Source organism: Harmonia axyridis, chromosome 1 (assembly GCF_914767665.1).
Source record: "Harmonia axyridis chromosome 1, icHarAxyr1.1, whole genome shotgun sequence".
NCBI lineage: Eukaryota > Metazoa > Arthropoda > Insecta > Coleoptera > Coccinellidae > Harmonia > Harmonia axyridis.
In genome coordinates this window covers 3,900,707-3,923,345 of record NC_059501.1, presented here as the reverse complement: position 1 = coordinate 3,923,345, position 22,639 = coordinate 3,900,707, and the positions used below count along the sequence as shown (strand labels likewise).

Here is a 22,639-nt window from a genome sequence, read left to right as displayed (position 1 = left end):
CAAAGCGTTTGTGGGCTCATATTCATGAAACTTTTTTTTCTCAAAATTATCCAAGTAATTTCTCATTTTCCTTCGTAACTCTTATTTGAGAACACCCAGTATAAGGTAAGAACAACCGAATTAGTAACAACAAAAATTATTTCGAGTAATTTGGTTCAAACTTCATTATCAAACTTCTTTTTCTAACATTACAGATATGAATAAAAGTTGTCGTCAAAATTTTTTTCGATTATTCCTCCCCAAGAAGAAAAGGGTCTTGGATTTGGTTCACAAAGAGTCGAGAATTGAGAGAAATGTCAAATGTAAACGATGTATGCGCCATCTGAAACAGACCGCGATCACTAGAAATCAAGTAGGTATAAATCTGAAAAATCTCCCATTTTGTCTGAAAGTTTTACAGCTATAAGTAGACACACCAGGTTTTCTATGCATCTTAATCTGAACACAAAATTTGCCTACTTCACAATGTAGTTGCTAATTTTTCGGTAGGAAAAAGACAGACTGTAGCTTATTGAATTTTCTAAATCTATTACAGAGGCCAAAAAAAATCAGATAACAGCAAGTGTTTCTTATGGTCTTTTGGCGAGTCTTTCTCGAGCCAAGTACGAGGTGCGCCCTCTCCTGGGGGTTTGGTGAGTCTAGTGGACTCTTCAGTTGGGCTATCCAGCGATCTCTGCCCAAGACACACCTTCTCACACCATCGTGGAGAAGTGACTGTGTTGCAATGCGATGACCATCAACTTTTTATTCGAAACATTTTCCATGAGATGTTTTTCATTCGAGATTTTATCTTATTCAACTTGTTCAAGAACGGACATTCTTGAATTTGTCACCAGTTATGGAATTTTGATTTCGTGGAAGAATATCAATGCCTTCTGCACTTTATTATAACTCATCATTCTCGTTTCCTAAAAAAATACTTACTCAGAATTCAGATAATCTAGACCCCATTTTGAACACTCCTACTGGTACCCACCTTCCTTCAAAGCGATGTTGAAAAAGAAATTGTTTGAATGACCGCATCTTGATACAATTTTTCTTTTACTAATGGAATATTTTCTCTGTTTCTCACTTTAGATAACTACAATATCGAGACAGATCATTGCCAATACAGTATATCTACTAAGTAAGTGGAAAAAAATTTGAAGTGTGTGGAAGTTTGGCGCAACCACACGGATAAGAAATGTGCAAGTAAATTGACTGTAGAACTTCCGCTCCATGTTGTTTGAATCCATTGCATGATTTTCCTTGTAATTTTACTAGTATCCTTTCGTGAGAAACAAGTAATCAATGACTGTAGAGGAAAAATAAATAAAACAACTAATTGAAGACGTGTAATTCTTTTATTCCCTTAATATAGAATCGTTCTAATATTGTCTTTAATATGTATAATGAAATGTTTAAAAACTACCATTATTCAAAAAGTAGGTACATGATCACAGGATCCATAGAACTTTGAAAAATAAACATAACAATCTCAACAGAACAATTGCTTAGCCATTACATTTTAAAATTGAAAGATTACCTAGATACCCAGTTCTGTACAGAGTGCTTACGACAGGCATGAACCCTATTCCTATTCACCACCATATTTTTCTGATGCCAGATTCTTCAGCGACGTCCCTAAAAAAATAACAGAATAAGTCAGTTCAATAAAGAGAACAACATAAACACAAATACAACAAGAAGAGAAGATGTGAAATTTGAAATAAAAAGTGTTATAGCAGTATTTTCAATAATTACAGTGAAGAATGAAATAAAAACTAATATGCCAAAACCAATTGAATACTGAACAAAGATCTATAACATTCATATGAAAATTGTAAAATCTTATTTTAACAATACCTTCGTCGTTTGTCTGTTTTCATACAAAATACCAAGCAAAGAATTTTATAAGTTTGCTCATAAGCCATGAATCAAAATTTCCACGCAACTTTATTCGATAGATTTTCCAAATCTTCTCAAATTTATTGAGTGAAGCTTATTGAGCACAAACAAATTGAAATTTTCAATCTACATTAATATTTCTCAGCAAAGAGCTATGAAAAATTTGAAGAGGACACCAAACTGTAATTTTACTCAGTCAGTGAAGTCACTTGGAAGTATAAACAATCAAGTGCCACAAACGAAAGCGATTATCTCCATTATAAATTCAACTGTTTTTTTTTGTATAGATTATTTTAATGAGAGAGATAATGAAGATATTATTTTGTTATATTATTTCTTCGCAAAGATTACTTATATTGATTGCATTCTTACTATACCACTTTATTTGAGGTTAGAATTCAATATTCTTTTGGATGCCCTAAGTTTTTTTTGTCTGAAGAAAAAAGGAATCGTTTCGGGTATGAAAAATGAATAGCAAAGCATTAAAAATGCAAATTGCACACTTTTTTCACCTCAAATTGACGCCATCTTAAGTTTTTCCAGTTCATTTCTCTTAACGTGATAATAAATATGAATTTTTGGAGTTTTTACAACTTTCCTATCTCATTTCATATTTTTTATTTGGTGATCAAATAAATACCTATTGTTCTTAAAATAAGACAATCATTTTTGAACTATCCAATGGTCCATTGTGCAAAGAGAGAACATAATTTAACTAGGTATCGAACGATACTTCTCCAATTTTTATTAGTAAATGTTTTTCATTAAACGATTATATATGGTGTACCAATAAGTTCTGCAATATCAATTGGATTAAAAAACAGTCTTTCTCCGAAAACTGAAAGATACAAAAAATAATAGGATGAAAGGAAATGTAGTTTGATCAACTTCAAAAAGACACTCTATTTCCGGATCATGGCTTATGATCAACCTCTACGCGCTTTAAAAAACAGACCTTTCAACCCCGCGCCATCACCTTGAAAACCCAGCTACAGAATAATACAAAGATAGAAAGAAAAAAATAAAAGAGACTACATACCATAACCGAATGCGATGTATAGAGGGCGTGCAACAAGCCATAACGTGTGTGTGTGATGGAGGGGGTAAAAAGAAGCGGGGACGTGCATCTAAGCTACCGATGCGCAGGTCGACGTAACTGCGGCTTTTGCCGCATATAGTACTGAACCTCCCTTGATAGCGAACTAGCCGAGCTCCATCTAGACAACTAACCGTAACCACAACAGATAAGCCACACCAATAAACTCGTCATATCGTCATCGCCTATTTTGTTCTATTAGGGGGGACAGACAATCAGAGATCTATTCAGTTTTCGTTCACCACAAAACATGACAACCTTTTCCTGTGCAAGAATGTTTCTCGTTCGGTTTTAGAGGTTAGGTGTAGTCAAACAGAAAGGAAAAACAAGTATTTTGACTTTGAAATATGAAGTTGAAGGCTTCTTCATGGCACTCTAGACTTTACTGAATCTCAAGATACTGAATTCATACTGAATTTACTCATATACATCATAGTTTGAGAAAAAACAAATAAAATTGATCTTTGAAAACCCTGACTACCCCTAACCTCTCAAAAGCGTTGAAAGAGGAAAAAAGAAAGATGATATATCAAGTCATTCATCGAGCAAAATATGATTGGTAAAGATAATTTTTCAATAGAACAAAATAGATCAATTTCTTTACAACTCAATAATACAAAATTCAGTCAATAAGAAAAAGAAGGGGTTAGCAGCAAACGAAAAACATGCATCAAAAGTTAGATAAATTGAAACTGCTCTGATGAATTGTTTAATTTGTTATAATGAAAATGTAAGCAAATCCTTCAACCAATTGAAAAAATTAAATGATTTAGAATAGAATGTCAGAATTAAAAATGGAAATATTATAAAATGATAAATATGTATAAAAGAAAAAACATCTACATGCATGCAACATAAATTAGATCCCTTACTTTTTTTAAGACTTCTTCGACTTCGATTTCTGATTAGACAAACAAATATTACAATCAGTGTTTTGTAATTAAAACAGCAATACTAAACATACTGGTAAAAGCGAGGAAAGAAAAAGATAAAGCGAAAGTTTGATGTTATTCATTTTTATGGATTTTCTACATCTTGACAATACGTTTGGACATTTTTGTTATTGATCTGAGTTTCGACAAGGACAGATATACAAGGATAGTAGTCAAAGAGTAAGTACAGAGATTGATAGCAAATTTTTCGTTGATTATACGGAAGAAATATTGTGGAATTTATTGTAAATAATTTCAATGTGAAATATCTATAGTGATTAAGAGGTAAGAATTTAAGTCCAGTCATCGAAAACCGAAACAGAATATTGCTGATACAGGGTGCGCCATGAATAGCTCCTACATTTCTAAAAGGTCTCGAAAACAAAGTATGAGAAATACTTTTACCGCTTCTCCTTGAGGGATGTACCTTATAACGGGTATTTTTTTTCGAGGTATATAACTTTAAGTTGGCATTACTGTTCAAGATGGCGACCGATTTAACAGCTGTCAAGTGATTTATTCTCAGTTTGGTTTGGCAATTCATCATGAATAGACTCTCGCCTGAACAACGCTTGCAAATAGTGCAATTTTATTTCGAAAATAATGGTTCTGTGCGGAATACGTATCGCGCACTACGTCCATTTTATTTTGTTTAGCGATGAATCGCACTTCTGGTTGGATGGCTACGTCAACAAACAAAACTGCCGCATTTGGAGTGAAGCTAATCATCAAGTGTATGTCAAAACACCGTTACATCCAGAAAAACTGACTGTTTGTTGCGCTTTATGGGCTGGTGGAATCTTCGGTCCGTACTTCTTCAAAAACGATGATGGCCAGAAGGTTACAGTCAATGGTGATCGGTATAGAGCCATGATTACTAATTCTTTCATTCCTGAATTGAACAACCATAATGTCCAGGAGCTGTGGTTCCAACAAGACGGCGCAACATGTCACACAGCTCGTGCCACAATCGATTTATTGAAAGACACGTTTGGTAACCGCCTAATTTCACGTTTTGGACCTGTGAATTGGCCTCCAAGATCTTGTGATTTAACACCGCTAGACTACTTTCTGTGGGGTTATGTAAAGTCATTGGTCTATGCGGCTTAGCCACAAACCCTTGACTATTTGGAAGACAACATTCGCCGTGTTATTGCCGATATACGGCCACAAATGTTGGAAAAAGTCATTGAAAATTGGACGTCCAGATTGGACTACATCCGAGCCAGCCGTGGCGGTCATATGCCAGAAATCATATTTAAAATGTAATGCCACAAGATTATCTTGCGGATAAATAAAATTCATGTCAATCGAATAATCCATCGTTGTTTTATTGCAATTTAAAGTTCTATAGCTCTAAAAAAAACACCCTTCATCTAGACCAAAGAATTTTTGCGTTAGCTTGAAATGGTAGGGCAGAATTCGATGACATCCCTCGAGGAGAAGCTCTAACAGTTTATCGCTTGTCTTTGAGGGATGTGTCGTTATACTTTTTCTTTGATATCATAAAATTCTGCCATACCATTTCAAGCCAAGGTAATCTGTTAGAGCTTTTCGTTGAGGGATGTGTCCTTATACATTTTCTTTGATTTGCAATTTCCCTCATTATTTACTCTATATAATCTATGATTACTAGTTTTTACTTCCTCTCCACAGAATCTGAACTCGTTAGTTGCTTTTCTGAAGATTCCACCAGGGTATTTCTCTTGCAGTTTCCTCCATCTCAAAACTCTCACAGGTACATTTCCCTCTTAATGAAGAACTCCACCCTCTGGGAACGCCCCTACAGCCTTCGTGACTATTTGAAATATAAGAGCTAGCTATGGCACAATCTGTATTAGTATCTTAGCTCAGCTGCTAACTGTCACTAGCAGGCTAAGACCCCATTTGAGCCCAGCAAAACTTTCAATAATAAATTCAACCTCCGTTGACTGGACTATCAACGCGCGCAGTGACCAAAAAGTAACCCGACGTCCGAAGGGACAACACATCTGCACGCATACGACACGGTATAAAAATAACGAAAAACTTCCATCGACCTACCTGCGCAGATTCATCGTACTGTGGCTGGATGACCGGGTTGCCTTGAGTCAGAAAGTTCGTTGGTGCGTTCGGGTCGGTCACCGGTTGTGGAATGAAGAAATTCATCTGAGGTGCGTTGTTGTTGGCCACTGGAAACCCTGGCATTTGGGGCGCTGGAACTGCCGGCTTCGTTGCAACGCCGCCTGGGTTGAAGACGTCGATGTAGGACTTTTTCAAATCTGAAAATTCACCATATTTGGTATTGTAGTGTATTTATTTCAGCAATGGCATGACGTCACTGATGACGAATCGATGACGTCAACTATATCCACCTCGAAAACGGAGACCATAGAGTAATAAACATAGACAGGGGGAGTATACGCAATTTTTAACAGTCCCCAACATGGTTAGATTACGTTGTCGGATTGTGGTATATTTTCAAATACACAATATCACTTCATCGTTATGAATGTATATTATATTGAATGAAATATATTTATTTGAGTGATTCCCGATTAAATATGCAAATTTACATATTTGGAATCCGAAATTTTTTCTAATTGTCGAATTTATAATAAGCAGAATATTTATTATTTTCTGTATCTACCTGATGAAATCACAGGTTTGGCAACTTTTGCTCTCCTAGTGTCATCGGTTGTTTCACGTCGTTTGGAGCGCTTGAAGTTTGTTTTTTGAATTTCTGATATATTTAGGCATTTATTTCGATATATTTTGAGTTAATATGAAACGTTGATTCACTATGGGACATAAGAAGTGCGTTCTTTGTGGAGAAACTCGCGAAATGAGTGAAATATCGTATCAATGATATGTTTTCATTTCCGCGCGCTTCCTGTCAATTTTGATAGTTCATGTTGGGGACAAAATTTGCTTACTGAAATGCTCCCTCTATCTATGTGTATTACTCTGAGATGCAGACTAAACCGGGGAATTTCTAAATTTTGCGTTGTCAACCCTTTGCTATGTTGCCGATGCACTTGAACGTATTCATTTTAATCGTGATTAAAATTGATTTTGGTTGTTTTCGATTTCATTATCACCAGATATTCATCTCTTAGCAGAATTTCTATTGTTACATACAGGATGTTTCCCAACAATTCGAGAATGTACCTCTAATGATACTGCGTCGACAAAAAAATCGAAAATTTCAGGGTTTAACCATAATAAAGCGTCGCGCGTCTCTTGTGGAACACTCTTTATAAATATATGTTTGGTAAGCTGTGGAAGGATTGTTTTGACAATCTGGCAATCATAATTTCCTCTGATTGCTGACGTCATATTATTGCTAATATAAATGAACTAAAATAACAAAATGTAACATGTGGGTTTCAGTTGAAAATAAGCCTTAGACAAGTTAATGTTTGGTTTCTCTGACTGTTAAGTTAGTCTTTCATTTGTTTAGTTGAGATCTCAGAGTAATAAACCTAGATGGGGAGCATATGTCATTCTCTGTAAGCAATTTTTGTCCTCAACATGAACTAGCAAATTTGACATGAAGCGCGCGGAAATGAAAACATATCTGTGATACGACATTTCACTCAATTCGCGAGTTTCTCCACAAAGAACGCACTTCTATGTCCTACAGCGAATCAACGTTTCATATTAACTCAAAATATATTGAAATAAATACCTAAATATATCAGAAATTCAGAAAACAAACTTCAAGCGCGCCAAACGACGTGAAACAACCAATGACACTAGGAGAGCAAAAGTTGCCAAACCTTTAATTTCAACAGGTAGATACAGAAAATAATAAATATTTTGCTTATTATAAATTCGAAAATTAGGAAAAATATCGGATTCCAAATATTCAAATTTGCATATTCAATCCAGAATCACTGAAATAAATATATTTCATTCAATATAATATACATTCATAACGATATAGTAGAATTGTGGATATGAATATAAATCACAATCCGACAACGTAATCTAACCATGTTGGGGGACATGTAAAAATTGCGTGTACTCCTTCTATCTATGTTTATTACTCTACGGTTGGGATTAATAATTCGAAAGAAATAAAAAATTTTCTTATGAAGAAGAAAACAACTGAAAATCAAAATTAACATAGTCCCAACTCACTTCTACTCTTCTGCAGCTTGAAGATGTTGGACTGTTGAGATAGGCCATCTTGATTGGGAGCTCCCACCATCTGCGGCTGCTGGTTATTGTTGTTGGCCGGTAGAGGCTGTTGGGGGACGTTCATGCTGTTGTTGTTTTGACTGTAGGACATGGGATTGGTGTAACCTTGAGGCATCGCGTTGTTGTTGCTGTTATTGTTGGTGGTGTTGTGGTTCGCTTGAGGTATTTGAGGTTTGGGCGATGGAGTCATGATATCGGACATCTTCGGTGGTGGCTTGAGTTCGTTCGTTGACGGATTATTGTTGTCTTCGTCGACGTTGACCCATCTCTTCTTGTCTTCGTCCCACACGATCTGAAAAAGAACATTTAGGTGAATTAAATTATGTTTTTGCTTTTATAATTGTTATTAACCAAGTGCGAAGTCTTTTATTCTGCTCTGAATAAGGGGTACCCAGTGGTATTGTGAAAGTTCAACATCAAGTGCCAAATGATAATTATTACATTTCCCAAAGTATAAGTTGACCACTATTATAATCCAACATCCCGATAATGAATAATAAATAAAAATGAATAAAAACTTCCATAATAGTTGTTGAAGCGTGTAGCGTTTCAGTTTTAGTAATGGCGTAGTTTATACTTGTCTAATATCAAAAGACTATCCAAAATGAAACCTCTCATTGGAAATTCTTTAGTTCAAAGCGACAGATTAATGTAGTCATTTAGTTAACTGGAGGTGAAAATACCGAAGCTGAATTATTTTTAGGAACTACATGTATTGTCCATCGCTGGCCATTACTTTCTCCCATCTTTCGAGCAGCGTACGAATCCTTCGTTGAAAAACTGGTCATCTTTTGAATCGATCCAATTTTTTACTTCTTCATAAGACCGGAAGTGCTGATCAGCCAGGCTGTGTGCCATTGATCGAAACAAGTGATAACTGAAACAACTTTCAACCGTTCGAGAACCACAACTTCTCGAAAACACTAATGAGAATCGAGTGGTCTTGAGAACTAACGGGTGCTTTTTTTTTTCGAGGTATATAACTTTAAGTTGGCATTACTGTTCAAGATGGCGACCGATTTAACAGCTGTCAAGTGATTTATTCTCAGTTTGGTTTGGCAATTCATCATGAATAGACTCACGCCTGAACAACGCTTGCAAATAGTGCAATTTCATTTCGAAAATAATGGTTCTGTGCGTAATTCATATCGCGCACTACGTCCATTTTATTTTGTTTAGCGATGAAGCGCACTTCTGGTTGAAAGGCTACGTCAACAAACATAACTGCCCCATTTGGAGTGAAGCTAAGCCTCAAGTATATGTCGAAACACCGTTACATCCAGAAAAACTGACTGTTTGGTGCGCTTAATGGGCTGATGGAATCATTGGTCCGTACTTCTTCAAAAACGATGATGGCCAGAACGTTACCTTCAATCGTGATCGGTATAGAGCCATGATTACTAACTTTTTCATTCCTGAATTGAACAACCATGATGTCCAGGAGCTGTGGTTCCAACAAGACGGCGCAACATGTCACACAGCTCGTGCCACAATCGATTTATTGAAAGACACGTTTGGTGACCGCCTAATTTCACGTTTTGGACCTGTGAATTGGCCTCCAATATCTTGTGATTTAACACCGCTAGACTATTTTCTGTGGGGCTATGTAAAGTCATTGGTCTATGCGGATAAGCCACAAACCCTTGACCATTTGGAAGACAACATTCGCCGTGTTATTGCCGATATACGGCCACAAATGTTGCAAAAAGTCATCGAAAATTGGACGTCCAGATTGGACTAGATCCGAGCCAGCCGTGGCGGTCATATGCCAGAAATCATATTTAAAATGTAATGCTACAAGATTATCTTGCAGATAAATAAAATTCATGTCAATCGAATAATCCATCGTTATTTTAATGCAATTTAAAGTTCAATAGCTCTAAAAAAAAACACCCTTTAGTACCAGCTTCTTCCGATAACTTATCTGAACTACTCACCGTCGGATTCTTGTCGTCCGGCAGCTTCATCTGGTTCTTGGGTTTCGGCGCCAGCTTGCTGAAGATGCCTCCGAACCAACCGGAGCTCTCCTTCGGCTTGGCCGGCTCCGCCTTGGCCTGCTGCTGTCGCTTGTCGTTCTGGGCCTTCTCGTGCGGCAGAGGCTCGTCCTCGTCGAATATCGACCTGCCCTTGGATTGGCCCGGCATGGAAATCTGAGGCCTGACCTCCTCCTGGGAAACAGTACAGAGCGGCAATTTATTATACTATGCGATCGTGCACTGTCGTTTTATTTGCGAAGCGGAAGAACGAGAAGGAAGAGAGTAAAGGGTGTTGAAAGAGTAGAGCAATCTCTAGAGCGATAAAATACATCGATATGGCTTTTCAAACTATTGTTGTTCACTTAGAAATGTCAATATAGCAGTCGTATAACATAGGCATTCTCAGTTTTGACCTCACAGTAATAAACATAGATAGAGGAAGCATATGTCATTTTCAGTAAGCAAATTTTGTCCCCAACATGAACTATCAAATTTGACGTGGAGCACGCGGAAATGAAAACATATCAGTGATATATTTCACTCAATTCGCGAGTTTCTCCACAAAGAACGCACTTCTTATGTCCCACAGCGAATCAACGTTTCATATTAACTCAAAATATATTGAAATAAATACCTAAATATATCAGAAATTCAGAAAGCAAACTACAAGCGCGCCAAACGTCGTGAAACAACCGATGACACTAGGAGAGCAAAGGTTGCCAAACTTTGGATTTCAGCAGGTAGAATCAGAAAATAATATATATTTTGCATACTATAAATTCGACAATTAGGAAAAATATCGGATTACAAATATTCAAATTTGCATTTAATCGGGAATCACTCAAATGAATATATTTCATTCAATATAATATAAAATCGTAACGATCTAGGAAAATTGTGGATTTGAAAATATATCACAATCCGACAACGTAATCTTACCATGTTGGGGACATGTAAAAATTGCGTATACTCCCTATATCTATGTTTATTACCCTATGGTTTCGACCAACATTTTCGCATATTTCTGACTCACTCAATGGTTTACTAGTATAATGTCCTTGAATTGCTTCGAAATCTTCAGTATCACAATATTTACAAAGACACACAATCTGTACTATGCCGGCAAGGCATATCTATGTGTTCTACCACTCTGAGAGGCCAATCGAAATGTGCTAATTGATAGTTTATAGTTAAGCCCACTGCGATTCTAGAAGTTAAAAAATACGGCATCACTCAGTCTTTAGAGGTAGAAGAGAAGCCCAAGAAGTGGAGTATTACTGATCACACAAGGATCAGTAGTACTGATACTTGTTGGACTAGTCTTGTATGTCGTATATGAATATACTGTTGTTCGAAAAGATCATTGAATAGAAGAATTGAGCTTCAAGAATTACCTAATGCAATAGTTTCAAAAATCAACAGATCTCTTGTCGTTTTAACTAACTGACGTTATTTCAATTTCTTAGTACACTAGATAAAAAGTGATGAGACTGTTTTATTTGGCCTAACTAGTATCTTTACTAAAGCGAAATTTGAGCATCGTTATGATTTCTCCACAGTACTGCAGGTTATTTGTGAAAATTATATAGATATAATTTTTGGTAAGATAAATCCAATGATTCTTGGCCAACACTCAACAAATCCTATTATAAACCACCCAGATTTGTGTTCGGCAGACTTTTTTGCCCGAAACAAATCATCATCATAAATCAAGAAACAAACCCAATTTGCACAAATCATACCAATTCATAGATATGAGTTAACATATTCACACAAACCGAATAAAAAATACAACCTCATCACATTTCGTCCAGGACCTATAATACCGTAATAAAAAGATGATATACAGCTGGTTAAAGAAATACTCAAAATTTTCAAGACAATCATTTTACATTTTATTGAAAATAACTGATATACAATAAAAGCTCGTATAAAAAAAATAAACGATTTTACATTCAATAAGTTCTATGCATCTCAACACATCTAACTGTCAACGGTACTTCGAAAAATCAACCAGTTTTTTCAATATTCAATGGAAGTACTACTACATTTCTGTGAAAACATTCTTTTATACGGTTTTCCAATAGAAACGACACAATTTTGAATGGTTATAATGGCAGCACTGTGTTATTTTTTGACATTTCTTATGTCATTTGTTTCAGTAGGTTTAGTTATTTCATCATAGAAAGATACACGCTTTGACAACGTTTAGATTTTCTGAAAGAAATTTAAGAAGAATTCTTAGACGTAATTATTCAGTTGATCGACTCCCTATTCATCGTATTGTATACAAATTTGAAAGTGAATTTTCTGTAACCAGTACTGAACCATACTTGATATACTTTCATATCAACAGAATTGTCTAAGAGTTCTCCCTACATTTCATTCACAAGTTTCTAAACGTTGTCTAAACGTGTATCTTTCCATAATCAATGAACATAACCTACCGAGCACAAATGACAGAAGAAATGTAAAAAAATACAGTGAGGGTTACCATTGTAAGCATTTTAATATTGGAAAACCCGTTATAAACAGAGGCTGGTATTTCGTTATTATGTCTTTAACGCTGAATGCATCATTCTTTACTATAAAAAACTGGTGTTTTTCAAGGTGAGAAATGTATAGTCGTAACCTACATAAACATGAACAACAATTAGTTAGTCTATCACATCAAGTTCTGAAATTCCATCGAAACGGAAAAGCTGCTATAACCAATCCGGAATCCAAAAAAAAATTTTTTTTATGAAAAACAGGCAGGTCTCCAAATCGCCGCCTCAGAAATACGCACTGCGTGAACCAGGCTTTAGCAGCTTTCGTTTCTATACTATCGATTTCAAACAAGTGCATCAACAACAATAACAACTTCTCTTATTTTATGGAACAATTTTTTTTTTATTTCTAATCGGAATCTCCAGTTGGCATCAATATTTCCTTTCAATTCATACGAAGGAGAAAAATAGATAGATTTTTTTCGTCAACTTCATCGCTTGTCTAGAAGAGAAACGGAAGAGACCATCTATACAGGGTGTCCCAAGTTCGAATGGCTATTCTGGAGAACTGGGACTATTTGAATTCTGCAAATTCGGATTATGGTATTATTTGATATTCTTTGTATAACCATACTGAAAAAGTTTAGCTCAGTAGAAAATATCAATTAATATCATAATCCCAATTTTTAGAATTCAAATAGACCCAATTCTCTAGAAATTCAGAACACCCTGTATAACTCTAGAAAGGGTATGATAACCCCACTTATTTGGTTTGATAAAGTACTATTACAGACGGTATTTAGCTTTTCGTTAGAAAAGGCCGTCCAGAAACAGAAGAAGAAATATCCATAGAGTCTATGACAGTTCTTTGTCATGATTTCTCTAAAATTGGCAATATTTTCTCTAACATTTTAAGTTGAGGAGTTACTGCAATTAATTGGAAAGAGAAGTTAGGATGCATATGAATTGAAATAAAATATGAAAACAATCCTTTCACAACCATAAAAATTATCCATCATATCTGTATAAATTCTATGAACTAGATCTAAACTACAAGCAACCATTGACCACACATACATATATTCTTTACAAAAATTTAGAATCGCGAATTCCATTGACCAGATATATTGTACTTCTGATTTACAAGAAATATTACTATGAATGTATCTTGATCATGACTCTCAAATTAACAATTATTGGAATGTAACAACAAAATAACAACGCAGTCAACTTAACCTTTCATATTTTGACAGCTTTCAAGTTGATACTGGTGACTTTTGAAATGTCGTTAAATGTTGAAGTGCTCAATATTAAATAATTTCTTGTAAACCAGAATTCTCATCATGACAAGACGTACGAATGGAACAGTTGTACATAAAACGTTACAAAAATATATCCGTCTTTAGTATCCAATTTTTGATTGTTTTATCATTGATATCTGCAACCTCGTCAACTCTCAATAAAATTAGGACCTTTCATTGCAAGTAATCAGCCTCTGCAACCATAATGTCTAGAGATGCAATACCATCCTGAGGTTATCCAGTTAAAATTAGTCTTCCAAGTGCAATGTGTTACAAACTAAAGGTATAAATTTCGTATCACTGTTCTTGCCAAATATCTTTGACAGCAACATCAGATCTTTAGTAGTTACAATGCATCACATAAATGTAGAGAATCCCTCACAGCTTTAAAGCGTTTCAAACATTTGCAATCTAAGTAATCGCTATTTTAAGGATCTACAGTTCAGAGCTGGGCAGTACTTCAGTGAATTGAACATGAGTACTTTAAGTTCTTAGGGAGATTAGTATATTTCAGCACTCCAATTTTTATATAACGTAGATTTGAAGGTGTGCAAGTACTTGGGAAATATTTTCACCTTTGATAACTAAAGTTAGTACTGCTATACCTAATAGTATACACTTTTGAACAATGTCAGTACTACTTTGATGAGGTGCATGAGGATTTGAACTTCTGTTATGTAAATAAATTTGAATTTTCGGTATTCTTCAGTAGTATGTCTATACATTAGTACTGCTTTATGGGGTGTTAAGGAGTTGAAACATATTATTTGAAGTACTTATTCTCTTTAAAGATCTGAAGTTCACAGCTGGGCAGTACTTCACCAAATTGAACTTGAGTACCTAAAGTACTTAGAGAGATTACTTGTGTGTTTTAGTACTCAAAGTATTTCTGATACTTTGTGAAATTGGAAGTATTCAAGTACTTGGGATGTCCCTTCAATTCTAAAAAATTTAAGCTGGTACCACTACACCAAATAGTGTATATTTCAGTACTGGATGTAACGAAAGTCATAAACTCTTGTTGATTAGATAAGGCAAAATTTTTTGTGATAATTCTGGGAATTACTTAGAATTACATATGGATTTTTTTAAAATATTTGTAGCCTTTCTATTGGAAGTGCTCAAACTCATTTGCACAAGCTTTAAATATTCTAGTTACGAGTATTTAACCATTGCAAAGGTACTAATTACAGATACTTATGAGTACTTGAGCATACAAGCCCAGCTCTGCTAAGTCTGAACTCCCCCACTTAAATCGGTTGATCAATATCGAAGGTCTTTGCAGGTCCGTACTCCCTGACCTTCGGGGACTGACTCAGGGGACTGTTATTGTTCCTGTCAAAACTGCCCTTATCAGTTTTACCCACCCCTTTCGTTGGAATGTCAATCGGGAAGGTACCCCCGAATATTAGAGGCTTGTAAACGATTTCTTTGTCCGAGCTGCTTTTAAAAAGGGAATTCTTCAAGTTGGCGAACACGTTTTTTCCGTTTTTCTTTGACCAAGCGTCCACCGTATCGGCTATGATATCGTGCTTCTTTCGGTATTTAGTCATTTTGAAGTCAGTATCGAACTCGCTGGCGGCCAAGGATACCCTGCTCTTCGGGTCGACATATCTGACTACAGTCCTGCTCTCCGGCAGGTCTAGAGATTTGTATTTTGTCAGACGGTTGTCCTTCTTGTCGCACCTCATCGAAAACGTGTTATATTTAGTCAGTTTGGTGTCGTTCTTGATCGTCACCATCTTGGCATTGTTCTTGTAGCAGATCAGCTGCGATTTCTCCTCGTTCTTGTAGCTGAGGCCTTTGCGGTGGTTGCAGTACTGCTCGCACTCCGACTCCAGGTCCGTACTATCCCTGGACGAGGCCCTCTTGTACAGATTAGAGTAGTTGGCCAGCGCGCAGTCCTCCGCGCTGCGTATCTTCAACGGGTACACCTCCTTCTTGGCGGAGGTGAGCCCGGATTGGCTGTAGTCGCTGTCGCTCCGCCTCTTCTTGAGCTCGTGCAGCATGATGCCGTTCTTCTTGTCGGTGTAGGTGACGGAGTGCGTGGGCGACATTCTTGTCGACTGGCTGGTCGGGGTCGAGCCGTTGATAAAGCGTTTGCGCAATAGATTGGTGTCGAGATGCAGAGAGAAGGCAGATACTGAGGAGTTTTTGCTTGTACTTACTTCTGTCGAGTTATTTTGCGCCTTTCCGGACTGCTCCATAGGCGGCCACAAAATAAATCAAGTTAGAACAATTTCGAAAACACATAGGAGAACAATACTAAACATTAAGGGGCAGTGCGGAGTCTATTTTTTTCTAAGCGGATTTCCTTTGGATATCTTTATGATTTTTTTGTATAGTACATTTTGTCGCAATAGTATAACCTGTGGTATGAGAAGTACTGCATCAATAGGGAATAAAATACAGGGTGACCTATTTCAAAATATACACTGAAATAACTTCTTGGAAAGAGCCTCAAAAAATGTTTCAGATGAAAGTTTCTTATTCGTCAGGGGTATGCTATCATTTAATATTTGTTTGATTCTTTTAATTAAAAAATCATTCTTGATGTATTATTTGTGACGCCATAAACACACTTTTTTAAATATGCTCTTTAGATTTTCCTCATAACCATTCTCAGCATAAACCACTTCATATCACCACAACGGATCATATGGCAAAAATGAGAGATACAAAATCTAGTTGATCTTTGAATCAAACTTTTAAAGGGTCGCCCTGTATATCTTCACTTGACTTCTCAGTGACTATATTTGAAGCAAGGTATGGTAGTACTGCCAACGATTTTGAACTACAGACCATCGAAATGAGACAACTAGCTCTACGAGACCGCCAAAAAACTCAAGCTGAAGAAATTGTTCTTTTTAGTTTTGATGTACGTTCACAGTATTTCTTTGTGTTTATATTCGTCCCATCTTTGGGTTTGGAAATTACTTGTATGTATTACTTTACCAATAAATGATAAGAATACCATACCCCATTGAACTCAACCATAGAATACGATTTTTTAAAGGCTAAAATCGAGAATTCGAATTTGGAAAAGTTGTTCTTGTAAAACCTATTAACAAAAAAATCAAGAGATTGGAAACGTAGGCTTAATACCTGTATTTTTTTCAACTAAAACACTCACGTTGTTTAGATAAAGAGTAAAATCGTACAGTATCTCGATTTCCCTATGCCTCAAAACCATGATGACCTCTTCGATGAATCACAAGAACTGATCTTCTAACGATAAAACCACGATAATAAATTTTGACTGGGACCACTTCCGCGTTCTGAATATTTGATATTATCATTGATAATATATCAAAGTGGTGTATACAAGGAAGTTCGCCGACCCTATTTTAAGGGTTCAGGCTTAATCTAGAATTCATGATGGTCAATTAGACGAAAAAAAATCGTTGGACGTTGACCTCTATTAGAAGTTCGTCTGATTTCAAGATAATAGCGCTGTGGTAGTCGATAGCTGAACTAGAAGGAAGGCGGTATTTTCAACATATATTTTATTAAATTATGGTGGGTATACACGAGCATAAGTTCAGAATTTTCATCTTGAAAACTATTTCACCCTTAAAAAATCAATTTGTGTACAGGATGTCCCAAATTCGATGTTCACTGAGAACATATTAAGAACTATATGCGACTGAGAGAAAAAATCTTCAAAGACCCTCGATCTCTTCTTCGAAATAATAAGATATCAGAACCCAGATCATAGCTATCTTAACTAGTTCTCGAGCTACAAGGCGTTTCTGGAAAATGGCTGTTTCAAATATTTGGCTATATATCTTGGTTTATGTTCGAGATTATTTTGAAAAATGAGATCGGGTGTACTCGAAGATTTTTTGTCTAAGTCTTGTAGTTCTCGAGATTATTTCAGTGGTGACCGAATTTGGAACAGCCTGTACAGTTTTATGGATAAGCGAAGTAATAACTCGAAAAGCATTAAAATTGAACGAAATTATAATTGAAGAATATATCTTTTAGTTGGAAAAAGCTTCACACTAAAATTAATTTCATTATAAATGATCATTTCAAAGCAAAATCTTTTGTGAATTCAACAGCCTGCAATTTTTCACCTGAGCCGAATCTGGAGAAAAGTATTGAAAGGAATCTATGGTTGAATAATGTACAGCTTTAAGACCCACCCTGTATAGTAAGAAAGCAATTTGTAAAATCATAACAAACAAGTTTCCAATAGAAAAATACTAAATTCATAGGTATTCAAATCGATATGAAAAAAAAATATATATATATATATATATTAAAATAAAAAAAAATATATCAATCAAAATAACGAATTTGTGCATAGAATAACAATACAGAGCGGGTGAAATCAACCCGAAAGCAACCCTTCCACTATGTAACTTTGTCTAAGCAGTATCAAGAAACGGAAATAATTGAAAATTTCCTGCTCAATTCAATTAGTACAAGTCACTTGCACTAGAAATCCACAACTATGAGTGAAACTGAATAAACCGAACACCGTAAAATAAAAAGCAACTTACCTCACTCTGAGTATTCGCAGAGCCGTAATAGTTCGACTGATCTCGGCTCAAACTCTCGTTACTCTGCTGGTTGGTACCTGCATCCCATTGTTGCTGTTGCTGGTTAGACCAGTAAGACTGTTGGTCTTGGTAGGAAGTGAAACCTTTAAAGAGGAATAAACCGGATAAAGCAAGAAATAAATGTGCAAGGTTTGTTCCTTGCTGTTCATATGAAGTATAGGTTAGGTTAGGTTGTTACTGTGGTTAGGGATCCCTTAATTTCTTTATGGAACTACTTGGACAATGATTGTGTGCGACTCTTACCTTCTAGTTGCTGGTGATCAACTTGCCCGTAACCATCCATAGAGGGATCAAGCTGAGCCTGCTGGTCAGATTGCCATGGTGACTGGCCAACCTCACCCTGATACTGCTGTGGATATAACTGCGGCTGATCCCAGGCATTCTGACGGGCAGGATCTAGAGTGCTGCCGTATGTACCAGACTGAATCGTATCTGTCAACGTCATGTCGTTTGCGTTGTACGTCATCAGTCCCGACTATAAAGCAAATGAAAATTGGGAGTTTGAAAAATTGTTATCAAGTCACTAGTAACTACATAAAAGATATATAGTATATTTCAGCAATGGCCGAAAGTGACGGATGGCGAATCAGATGTCAACTGCACCATCTTGGACGCACACTGAACCTGGTAATTTCTAAAATTTGTGTAATCAACGTTTCTCTCTTTTGCCAATGTACTTATTTTGATTGTACGGATTTTCTTCATCTGTAATAACATTTGGTTTTTGTTTTAATTTTCCGCTGTTTAAGTGTTTTTTTTTTACAATAAGAACTTCAAGGGAATATACAGGTTTGGTAAATATATTTGGAAAGATAGGATACTCAACGTTATTCCAGAAAATATCCATGGTCCAGTGGAAGAATCCAACAATAAAAACATTTGCGTGATAAAATATCGAATAAACGAGTGTTCTCTGTCAATGGCGCAGTGGGGATGGTCACAGTTGCGGGACCCGAGATTTTCCATCGGTCACTAACATCATGCCGTTACTAAAATAAATAAACTATAATAATTCTCCGACTTACATTGATGTTGTCCTGTAACGTCTTCAGCGTCTTCAACCAGGTATTGTCCAACCTGTTATCGGCCATATGCTCTGCGCTCTCCTCTTCATCATCAACGCTGACAAGATCGTAATACTTCAGCCTGTCCGCCAAATTGCACACGTTGTTCACTAGACTAGATTGCACGTTAGAGGGATTATTCGTTATGTACAGGGCTATCCTCTCCAGGAAGGCTAGGGACTTCTGCAGAAGTCCAAAACTGGCCAACCTCGTCGCCAGAAGGTATTTGTAAACCTGGGGAACGGTTGCGTAGCAGTTAGTGTCAAGAAGAGCATTAAAGAATTCTGTGGTCTCACCTGTAGCTCAGGCAGCATGAAGTCCTGATCGTTGAGGCTGCACGCATACTCGTAAATCTCCGTCATGTGCACCGCCTCGTTGGTGGCGAACTGGGGGAAGGGCTTGTTGTGGTTCGAGCCGAGAAGCACCATCTTGACGTTGTCGGCGCCGTAGCGACCGAAGCCGGTCTCTGCCATCAGGTAGCAGAACTGGGCGGCGCACAGGCTGCCCCTGGCCATCAGGGTGTCGCCCATGGCCGTGATCGCCTTGCGGTTAAGCTCGGGCTGGAGAGATGAGTTGGACAGCATCATCGCCAGGTGTGGCTTCCAATCGCCCCATTTCTCCTCGGCCACGCCCTGTAACGATAGGTGGTTTTTCAATTTTTTTGCAACTTTAAACTACTGAGACGTATCAGTTGGAGGTTCTCACCGCTTTAGGAAAGAAAACTGGTAAATTGAATAGCTTTTGGACCTTGAAAACGTCGCTGACAGTCCATGCAGGAGGCGGAGCCTAATTATTTGTTGATAAGCTCCGCCCTCGCATAGGTTGCCAAGTGAGTTTTTAAAAATAGAAACCTACTGTAGTTCTAGAGAAACATAGTAGAATACGGCCTCAAAATAGAGAAGTATACTGAAGTAATAGCTCTGACAATACCAGCCTCTGGCAAAAACTGCCAGAGGTATATCGCTCTAAAAAAATCCTGGAACTTTAACAACGGGTTTAATAGAATTTCGATTGACCGATCAACCCGTAGATTGTAGTTTTAAATTTATGGAAAATGAAGTGAAATTGAACAAAGATATAATTTGATCAAGCAAATCACCACGATAAGATTTATGAAACCCACCATTATACAGCAAGTTTCGCAATGTATCTGGATCTGTTAGGTTGAGAAATACCCTACCAAAATGTTGGAGCATCACAAATGAGAGTGAAGCTCCCGTATACTTCTCTATTTCTCTGGAATTTTTCAACGTTAACCAACTTATCACATGAAAAAGTATAAAGTGTCGTCCATTTTTAAATATAAAATTCCTTAAACCTCAACAGTATGACTGCGTCTACCAAAATTTTCCATGTACAAGAAAACCCTTATCCTTACCTTAATCCTAGCATGCCTTAAACTGAAACTTACGCTAACAGCAGACGGGATCCTTCCAGACAACAGCTGATAGAGTGTTTGAAGAGGATCGTTCATCGTCAACCCATTAGCAAATCTGATCATCACGTTTGAATGGGTCCTCTTGCCCAGTTTACTGGCCAGGAAGAGGGCGTGTCCCCATAGACCGTGCTTCATCGCCCATTCTTGGAAAAAAGAGAAAAATCGATGAAGAAATAAAAATAGTTATTAAATATAGTTAGTTATATAGTACAGTGTTTAGTTCGCGAACTAGTTCTTGGACAAAGTTTGTTAGTTCACAAGCTAGTTCTTTCATACAGCCTATTAGTTCGCAAACTAATGATTAGACAGATTTCGTTAGACCAAGTGCTGGTTCTTCAATACAGTTAATAAAGTCCATTAGTTCGCGAGCTAATTTTTTAATAGTTTGTCAGTTCGTGAGCTAGTTCTTTAATAGAGTGGGTTAGTTCGCGAACTAAATCTTTGACAGAGTTCACGGATGAGTTCTTCAACTTACAAACTAATTCTTTGACAGAGTTAATGAGTTCGCGAACTGGTTCTTGGATAGTATTCCCTAGTTCAAGATCAAGTTCTCAAATACAGTTCGTAAGTTCGCGAACTAGTTCTATACAGAGTTCCATTGGTTCACATAATACATTATATTCCTGACAGGATAAACGAATATTTTTCAAAGTTTAAACATTACTTTTCCTCTTGCAGTGTCCATTCAGCTCAGTGAACCGTTAGTACATTATTCTGATGACCTGCATGAACCAACGAACTGTTAAGAATACCAAAACAACAACTTCAAATTACCTAAAGCCTCTTGCTCCGAACCATAGAGCAAGTACTCCCTGAATTTATTCGTGACTTCTTCCTCCTTAAGCAATGACATCGAGCCAAAGTTGACGCCTTCCGATACTTGAGGCAGGCTAGTCTCGGACACTGCTTGTACATCTCCGGTAGTACTGCTGATATTGGATAGTACGGAAGCTGGTCGTACAGGCAGATTTTCAGTCCTGTTCTTCAGTAGTAGTTCCGCTATGTCAGTACCGACTACTTTCTGTAAATAAGAAACGATTTGTGAAGATAGTGGAATAAGTAAGTCGTTGGATTTCTGTTCGTACGGTTAACGATTTGACAACCCCGCCTCCTGTATACCAATAATTCGACTTCGGATCTCTTTGAACACCTGGTTTGTTGTAGAATTTAAAAAACTCGCAAAAAACGACTAAAATATTCAAGTAACAAAAATTGTTTACATGAAAAAACCTTTACGATTTTTTCTCCAACTTCAATAATCTTCTGGGTGTTCCAGTTTCTTTGTCAGTTAATATACAGGGTGGCCTATTAGACGTTTATGGAAAACTAATCATAATTTTGAGCTGAAAATTTGCATAAGTAACCCCCACTATTTTTGGACGTAGTATCGACTGGAATAATAAAAAATATAGGTTCTAATTTGAAAATCTTGAGTTTTGATGAATTTGAGTTGTCCAAGTTCATGATCCTCTTATAAACACCCTGTACATTTTTGGTCCAAGCCGAAAACAGTCTTGCGGAATCGAAAAAAAAAGCTCTTTCTGCGGTAATATTAAAAAAATGTGAGTCCTCATCGCCACCATTTTTTTCATAAAAATCCCAATAACTCATGAACCGTTGAGTTTTTCCCTAGGTATGGCATACTGCCGAAATTGCCATAAAAAAATCTATCTAATGATGCAATAATATACTGGGTGTGCCAT

At 36.7% G+C, this 22,639-nt stretch overlaps 2 protein-coding genes across 14 annotated transcripts in view; both read right to left on the bottom strand.

The window, feature by feature from the left end:
* Nucleotides 1-1,324: 1,324 nt before the first annotated feature.
* LOC123671044 (protein transport protein Sec16A) overlaps nt 1,325-22,639 on the bottom strand; it is a 36,210-nt gene continuing 14,895 nt past the window's right edge. For 5 of the 13 annotated variants that reach the window (XR_006746045.1, XR_006746044.1, XR_006746046.1 and 2 more), the window contains 12 exons: nt 21,711-21,957; nt 20,910-21,079; nt 19,795-20,130; nt 19,460-19,732; nt 18,678-18,909; nt 18,375-18,517; nt 16,035-16,064; nt 10,038-10,268; nt 8,041-8,392; nt 5,959-6,176; nt 2,927-3,112; nt 1,325-1,623 (listed from right to left, as the gene is read on the bottom strand). Coding sequence is in view for 7 of the 13 variants with exons in the window: in XM_045604687.1 (XP_045460643.1) it covers nt 3,020-3,112; nt 5,959-6,176; nt 8,041-8,392; nt 10,038-10,268; nt 16,035-16,064; nt 18,375-18,517; nt 18,678-18,909; nt 19,460-19,732; nt 19,795-20,130; nt 20,910-21,079; nt 21,711-21,957 (2,325 nt within the window). In the remaining 6 variants the exon portion in view is untranslated. Of the gene's footprint in view, nt 1,624-2,925; nt 3,113-3,855; nt 3,885-5,958; nt 6,177-8,040; nt 8,393-10,037; nt 10,269-16,034; nt 16,065-18,374; nt 18,518-18,677; nt 18,910-19,459; nt 19,733-19,794; nt 20,131-20,909; nt 21,080-21,710; nt 21,958-22,639 lie in introns of those variants that run through there. The other 8 variants (XM_045604691.1, XM_045604692.1, XM_045604693.1 and 5 more) reach the window with 6 other exon arrangements.
* LOC123671045 lies at nt 11,948-16,028 on the bottom strand. The gene has a single exon (XM_045604694.1). The coding sequence runs from the start codon at nt 15,921-15,923 to the stop codon at nt 15,117-15,119; it is 807 nt and encodes a 268-aa protein (XP_045460650.1). The 5' UTR covers nt 15,924-16,028; the 3' UTR covers nt 11,948-15,116.